This window comes from Chaetura pelagica, unplaced genomic scaffold (assembly GCF_000747805.2).
Source record: "Chaetura pelagica isolate M959 unplaced genomic scaffold, ChaPel_1.0 scaffold127, whole genome shotgun sequence".
NCBI classification, from domain to species: Eukaryota; Metazoa; Chordata; class Aves; order Apodiformes; family Apodidae; genus Chaetura; species Chaetura pelagica.
In genome coordinates this window covers 1,420,334-1,428,850 of record NW_009953923.1, presented here as the reverse complement: position 1 = coordinate 1,428,850, position 8,517 = coordinate 1,420,334, and the positions used below count along the sequence as shown (strand labels likewise).

Below are 8,517 nucleotides of genomic sequence, written 5' to 3'. Positions count from 1 at the left end.
CCCCACAGCAACCTCAGCCCCACAGCAATCTCAGCCCCACAGCACCCACAGCAACCTCAGCCCCACAACAATCTCAGCCCCACAGCAACCTCAGCCCCACAGCCACCTCAGCGTACAGAACTGCGCGCAGCCCTACACACGAGCCACCTTCTGCCCAGGTATAGGTTTAAACTGCTTAGTTTAATCCATCTGAAAGGTTTTAGTAATGACAACACTAAAGCTCTCTGTTCCTACTGTGCTCAAGAGCTTGAATGTTCTTTCACTGGCACTACAGACTGTATTACAATGAGCAATGCTGGTGAAGGGATGGGAGGTGAAGGGGATGAAAATGACATGAGAAAAGAGTTTTGTCTTCACCCAACACCCCACTAAGGCAAAGATTTTGTTAAAAACAAGCAAACAAAAACCAAACCAAAACCAAACCAAAACCCCTTCCCATGTCTCAGCTCTAAACAATTCTATAGTTTGTTATCACACTTGAAATGAAATACAGACTCAAAATACATGGACTCATCTCTGTTCACTCACTTTGCTTTCTTCAGGAAGTTTTTGCTGGGTAACAGTCCCAAAATAGGCCAGCCCATCCTGGAATGCTACTTTTAAACACCCTGGCCTCAGGAAGGGAGGTCTCAAGTACAGAGGCCATCTTGTTAAGGGAAGAAATCCCCAGCCGTGAGACTAGCTGTGAGAATGAAGTCTTATTTATATAATAAATACTGCTGTGTTAGGGAATTACAAAGTAGTAGTCCTGTTGATGCAGAGCAGAATTTGTTTTCAACTGCACATTTTCTTTCCAACCTAATTTCTCACAATGCAACCCATTATGATGGAAGGATCTGAAAAAGCTTTTTATATCCTACCAAATATACACAAGGATAATTAGTTCTCTTTTGTTATTCTTCTATAAGGGTTATTATTATGGAGAAGCTTTTGCAAATTGAAAGAGGTTGCATTGCATTCTGAAGGCAGAGCTGCTCTTGGTTTTGATTGTGTAGAGATAATTGAACGGAAAAGTTCAGGAAAAAAGTTAAAATATAATTTGTTATGAACTCTGTGGGAAGATCAGATTACCACATCTTGATTTCTTTTAGACCAGTATTTTATAATCACATCCCACAATAAGTTAGGTCATGCAATGTAGATGAGGCTTCATACTAGATCGAAACAACTGTCAATGCAAGTTTTGTTTCCTAACATTATAAACATTTTCTACGAAATTTATAAATCACATCTTATGTATTAAAAATTCTCTTTATACTCTTTAGGTAGTTTGACAAATAGTGAAGAAATTCAGTGTTAAAGTCTCCAAATAACTGAATTCACTGTGATAGTTACATTCTTTCCCTCAAACATTTCTCAAAAGTAGCCTCTAATGTCAACCAATTCTATTTTAAGACTTTTAGGGATCTGCCTTATATAATGAGCCTGCTGGGTTTCACTTTGTTACTGCTGCTACATTTGTCACTTGTTGCTAATTTCCAGTTAGACGGGGAATTAAAGAACCACTGGCTTGTGTCTATCGTTCCATTGTGTGGGTTGGTGGCCTTTAAAATTCAAATCTTGTGGAAGATGGTGTAGCCAGTCAGGTGCAATTATTTTGCCCCCAGTTTATCATCTGTGGCTTTGGGGGGTGATTTGGGGTTGGTGTTTTTTGCATCTATTCCTCCTACCTTACAGACATGACATTGGCTCTGTACATTTAGCAAGAGTTATTCTTCTAGTAACCTCTACTTACATAAATTGAATTAAAAGATATGTTTTCAGGTAAGTTTCTTTGAAGAGTTCTAAACCAATTTTCTCACTCTTCCATGCCAGGACATCAAAACATATATATGGACAAAATAAAGGGCAAAACTGTGCCTGAAATGTAGAATGCTAGATGGTGAAAGGTTCATTGTGTTCAGAAAAATCAAGTGTTCTCTTCTAATTTGGGAGAATGAAGTTCAATGTTGTGCTCTGCTTTACAGTTTCTGTGGTAGTTTCTGTGTGACAAATTCCTTAATTTCTGTGTATCTCAATCTCTCCTCTATAAAATGCAGTAACAAGACTTCACCTTGGCTAAGTTTAAGCACACATGTAAATTCTTCCAAGACCATAAACATTTTTCTTTAAGGTATATCTATCAAAAGTACTAAGATGTTAGAAGAAAGTAGTTTTGTAACAAAACCAATGCGTATTTACAAACAAAAGGCTGAATTTTTTTCACCCCCACATCTTAGATCTCACATTTATCCTACCTAATGTTAAAACAATTCTATTGCAAATGGGACATTTTTGTGTCATTAACACTCTTCAACAAATTAAATAAGGAAAAGATTTTTTTTTCTAAGATTAGAGATCACTGCTTTTTCAAATGTACTAATAAAGAAAAAAAATTTGAGAATTAATCAGTCTGTCCATATGCTAAGCTTTATAGCCAAATTATAAACCCTTGGGAATATGATGTCTATAACAGAAATGTTTATACACCCTTAACAACAGCTATGCAAGCAACAGTGCTCTAGACACCACATAAAAACTTACACTGAAAAAGAGAAAATCCTTTACATTTTGAATGTAAATTGTACATAATTTTAAAGCACTAAATATTTCTCATTACAGTAGAACTGCACATATGAAGTGCTGAACTCTATGTATTGTCATTGCTTTTGGTCCTTGAGTCCATTTCTGCTGAAAAATTGCAAATCCTTTCTGCACAAAGCACTGAAAATGTAAAATAGTTTTTAAGATCTTTCCTAGAAATGAAAAAGCTCTGATCTTATTTGAATCAGCCTGTGATGTGATCACAACTTTTGTCAATTAGGAAGTCTCAGAGACCGAGGGGTCGTTTTAAGCAAAGTGGATTTTGGTGGGTTTTTTTGTATTTTATAAAAGCAGAAATTTCATACACTGTTCTTGAAGGAAATATATAAACTTTTAAATTAAAACCCATTCTTGTACTTATTCATATATAGGAGATACTGCTAGGTTTAACTGCTTTTAAAATACAGCACACTCAGTCCATGCCTGCAGAATGGATGGAATAGCATACCAGGATTTGTTCACATGACTTACGCATATTTGTGCCCCCAAGCAAACATATTCATATCAATATTAGTTTCCTTGTCCCTCATTTCCAACCCAGATCTAATTGCCTGTGTTGTAGTATAATTGCTTCTTCCAAGCTTTTGGATTTCATTAAGTACTTTATGAGAAAAGATGAACTTGCAAGTTTGTTCACTGTTGAAGGACAAAAAATAGACAATTCCAGTGACTTACTTTTTTAAATGAAAGCTGTGACTTGGAGGGCATTACATTATGCTAAGCAGTAAAACTGAGACAGAGTCAAACACTGCAAGATGCCTGCAAGAATCACAAGAACTGGCAAGACTGTTTGAGATATTCACAAAAGCTGAAAGTAAGTGAAACTACTCCTCCTATTGCTCCCTCTATAGTAAACAGGAGATGGACTCTTCCACAAAAGCCACCATATTAGGCTCCTAGTCTGAGCTGGACAAGCCAGGAACTTTATTTCTATAGGCTATTGAAAGTCAATGAACTCAGGCAAGTGACACTTAACCTTGTGAAGGCCTGAACTTGTGTGTCTCACTACAAGAATCAGACCATGAAGGATCCAGTAACAACACAGAGCGAGCTACACGGTCATGAAAGACACCTGGCACTGCAGAAATACAGGTTCTGACTCAAAACATGAACACCTGTATTACAACCAACTTGTTTGTATTACATCCAACAACTAGCACCTAATTTTAACTATGATCCTGGTACATTAAAAGATTTCTCCTCTCTCAGTTAACCACAATTTCAAAAGGTTGGTTTTTTTGTTGGTTTTAGTTTTGTTTTTCCCTTTAATGAAAAATGCCTTTGTGCTTCAGTCCAAAAGATTGGACCAAATTGAGTTGAGAAGGAGCAGATGGAGAAGAAATATCAGAATGGCAAAGTGAGTATAAAGCTCATCATATCTTGGACAAGTGACCGTGCTATGTATTTTAGAGTGACTTAACTCCACTGGTAATAAATTAGGATATTGAAAAAGTGTTTGGACTTCTACTCTACCAGTAACTTTTTTTTCCTCATACTCAGGAATTTCCTTCACCAAAACTTTTTGTATCTTCAACTTCAGTGGTGACCTTGGAGATGCAGATGCTGTACTGTTCTACTGATTTATCTCTTGAACTCCTTGGTAAACTACCAACAAGGCAGCAAGTTGGTACCACAAGAAAACTTAGAATGAGTATCAGAAAGAAAACAGCAATGCTGGTGCAGCAAAGGCTTAGCCCTGTTGCAAAAAACTTTGGTCAAAAGAGAGTGGATAAAAATTCTAGCCATTTTTCTGGCAAGGCAAGTTGTTGACATAGCTGTTACCCTGCTTACGCAACTCAACCTGTGTATGCTTACTTCAAAATACAAAAGACGTTCATTACTCAATACAGTGCTGCCCAAATATCCTGTCTACAAAGCTTTTTCATGTGCTAGAAATCTAGTAAACTTTACACAGATTATTATTTAGGAGTGCCTGGATTACTATCCTTTCTGGATTTTGAGTAAAATACCTTTATATTAATGTCCATCTAATGTGAGCATGACAAGTTTCAGGGAACATTAAAAAAAAAACATAACAACCCAAACAAGTGGTGAATTTACATTGACTTTTTTCAGTCATGATAATTAAAATATACAACAGGATGGTCATCAACTCACCTCAATGACCAGATGGACCTGGCAACAGGGGTTGATTATTTGGAAACAACACTCAAATTTTATTAGAAACATATTATTTAGAAGTCTCTTAATTGTTATAGTGGAACAAGGAAAACAAGAATCAAAACTTGTCTAAAGCAGTAACACAGCATCTCGCAGTGATCTCAATACACTTGCCAACTGACATCTTCAAGAAGAAAATAATATTACACTATACAGTTTCTCCCTATTTACAGGTAACTGGCAATTAAAAAATATTCAAAACTGACAGAAGATGGAAATAATAATACTTCAGTAATTCCACATTTGTACTGTAATTTAAAAGGATAAAGGCATTTAAATTTAAACATGGTATCTTCAGTTTGGCATGAATCATATTTTTGAAGAGTCAAAAGAATAACTAAAAAAAAAAAAAGGGACTTACTTATTCCATGCTTGTCTAAGATTTTTAGGGCTGTACTGTGTAAACCGTTCTGTAAGAAAAAGAAGAAGCACATTAAATTGTTTTGCTAAAACCAAGATTTTTTTTAAAAAATATGTTTATCTACTGTAAATTTTCATCATTTCATCATTTCTATGTAACTACTGCAGCTAAAGCCACAAGACAGGGAAAGAAAACCAGCAGAGAAGTAATTGCCAAACAACAAACAAGGAGAAAAAAACAACCCCTAAAACATCCCCTAAACCCCCCAAATGGTTAAAGCAAACAAAACAAACCGAAACAAAGCATCATGGCATAAAGCTCATTTCCTGCAGCACCATCGGAAATACAGTACTCTGTGATCTCACTGTCACATTTTTATGCTTCTCAGAAGGCATAAGTCTGGGCCTGTGTGACACATAAAACAGGGTGGCCATGGAAGAATTGATTTTCTAAAGAACCGATACAAATAATGAGCAGAAGTACAATGACAGCTTATTGCACAGTTCACAACAAACTGAAATTATTAGGTTTAATTTTTATGAGCTATGTTATATGGTGTTATAAATCTTAATTTGTTGTTAGGATTAGAATATTTGAAAAAATAAATTATAGATCAAAATTTACTAATAGAAAATAAATATATATCCCCAATAAAAAAAATATTGCCAATTTTGTTCATCTTTCTTAACATTATTTGGATTAATTTCTGGTAATTTTCATTGAAAATGCTACCATATTATTTAGTGTGAACATAAGCATTTGAATTCAATACCACACTACTGGCAATATCCTAAATTCTGCAAATTAGAACCCCACAGTACTTTCCCATTACTGATAAAGTCAGCTATCCCAGGCACTTGGCAGCTTGGATACTGTAAGAAGGATAAACAACTTAAGTAACTGTGATAGGTTTTTATCTGTTTTCTTTCTTCTTTAAGTCTCAAGACTGCAATGAGAGCAGAATGTAAGGGTTAAAGAGGGGGAAAAAACAGAAGTTTATAGGTACTATCCTACAGAGAGCAGCAAGTGAAAAAACTTCCCTTACAATTTTCTGTGTGCACATATTACAACAAAATAGCTTTCCACACCTGAGGCATCCAGATTAAAACCACAGGAAGTGCCTATTTCTTTTTATCTTTATTGTACATTGTATGCAATGCATCTACTACAAATGTGCCAATGCCCCAAGGCAGGGGCACGTAGTCAGGATCATTCTTGGATGCAGCCATGGTTCAGTACCAGTAACACGGCACTGGAGTCAGTGTCTGTGATTAAGTTCTAATAAAAAAATAGCACAAATAAAAACTAAGTACCGAAGTACTTTCAGTTCTGTTGTAAGTAGCTCAAGCATATATTAGCATTGAGAGTATGACCCAAACTTACAAGAGCAAGGCACATGACAATTCAAATTGTACCTGTTCACTAATTCAGCTTCTGCTCTCCAGAGGAAAAGCCTGAGCTCCAGCAAAGTCAATAGCCAAGTTGCATTGGCCTTGGCAGGACCTGAGCTCACCCTTGAATTTAAGTTTACAAATGTTAACAGACTGTGCAAGCAGATACTCATAAAAACTGGAAGAAAATAAAGACTTTCTATACTTTTTAAGTGAGTAGTCCAACCATAGCACTGTCCACTCATTTATAACAAAGGACTGAAAAATAATATGCAACTGGGCAGTGCTGCATAACAAAAATAGCGGAGATGACACATGGAAGTTCAGCTAATAAAGTGCAGATATGCACATTAATCTGTTTTGATGCAAAAAAATGCTCAGTGGAAAGAGAACTGAACCTACTTGAATTATTGCTGACAAGCTAACCTAGACCTGGAGAAAGACAGTTTGATTTCACCTGTCATTCTTGCAGTAGTGTTTGGTCAGATATGGAGCTGGTTCAAACCAGCACAGCAATGCTGACTTCAGTAGAGCTACATCCACTTAAAACAGTTGAGAAGTATTGTATACAACGTATTTTCTTGACTGGACTGTCAGAGGTTCACTCTAATCAATTTAAGCTATTTTCACCGTGGGAGGAAAACACAAAGTTAACTACTTGGCCAAACTGCCTTAAGGCCTTAATGTCCAAAGATCCGTTTCAGTTCAGCAAGAAACTGAAAAACTGTTGCTGTGCCAGATGAGTGTTTACTGAAAAAGTAATCCACTCATCCAGTAATGCACTGGAACCAGTTATGTAAATGCTCTTTATAAAGGACATCAGTAAGCAACATGAACACACTTCTGAAAAGATCTTGCTTCTTTACTCAGCCTACTGCTCTGGTCTAAACTTCTTTTTAAATAAAAAACTTATTCACCATATTTATCAGGCAGGCAAACATGGAACGAGTGAAACCCAGTAGAGAGGCAAATTTTAGTCCTGACTCCTTAATTTCAAACTCCATTTATGTGCTGTGGGACTACAGACCATGCTTCTCCTAACCATTGATACCAACTTTCTCCCTCCTACTCCAAGCAGACGAGAGGCTCCTCCCTTTAAGTTCTGTGTAAGGAAATACCAATAAATTATAGTTCACATTTTTCTGTAGACTTTTGTGGTCATGCCTCCAACTACAGTCTTAACTTTCACAGACAGTTTAACTAGATGGAACTACTGTGTTAATTAAGCTCAGCTTCATATATGCCAGCTTTAATACTTTCCTGAATTAATAATCCTTCAGAGAATAAAAAGCACTGTAAAAAAAACAGCTAATTTTTATTTCAGAGCTGCCAGAATGGAAAAGCTACAAAAATCTTGTCCTTGAGTTTCTCTATCATGATCCAGAAACCACAATATAAAACACCTGCGAACACCTATCTAGTAGTTGCAAGAGGCAGAAAAAGAGGTAATCTCAAAACTTTTATCTGAGTATCTTCTGCTTGTGTCCAATTAATGACAGAAATGGAATTCAGTCTCACAATATATCACCAAGTTTTCTTCTGAGTTACTTTTCAGCATGAACTAGTCTCACACACCTGTATGAATGTAACTGTCTTTTACTGCTAGATGGACTTAACCAAATCCAAAACTATACATGTGTTTCTGACCAACTGCATGACATTACAGTATGATACTTCCAGGAACTTAGCTTTGGTATTTGTTTTTCAGATGCTTCCATTGATTTGATCCTAAAAAACAGTAGTATCAGTCAGTAGATCCTGACTGTATGAAAGATCCTGGAAGTACTGTAGAATTAACATGAATGCTGCCCCATAAAGTCTTACATTATGAAAGGCAGCAGCACAGACGGTCCAAATCTCAGTCCAAACCTGTGGAAGAAACTCCATGTAGCTAAAACTTACTACCTCTCCCTCAGAACAGAAAGGCAAACCGGCACATGCAAGAATTTCATATGAATGTTCCCATCATCACGCACCCACCCACCCACCCACCCACCAACA

At 36.5% G+C, this 8,517-nt stretch overlaps 1 protein-coding gene across 2 annotated transcripts in view; it reads right to left on the bottom strand.

Moving 5' to 3' along the window:
- The window catches only part of CDK14 (cyclin-dependent kinase 14), a 254,892-nt gene that overhangs the window by 83,926 nt on the left and 162,449 nt on the right, over positions 1-8,517 (bottom strand). For both annotated transcript variants that reach the window (XM_010001563.1, XM_010001564.1), the window contains one exon: positions 5,126-5,174. In XM_010001563.1, the coding sequence (XP_009999865.1) occupies positions 5,126-5,174 (49 nt within the window). The remainder of the gene's footprint in view (positions 1-5,125; positions 5,175-8,517) is intronic.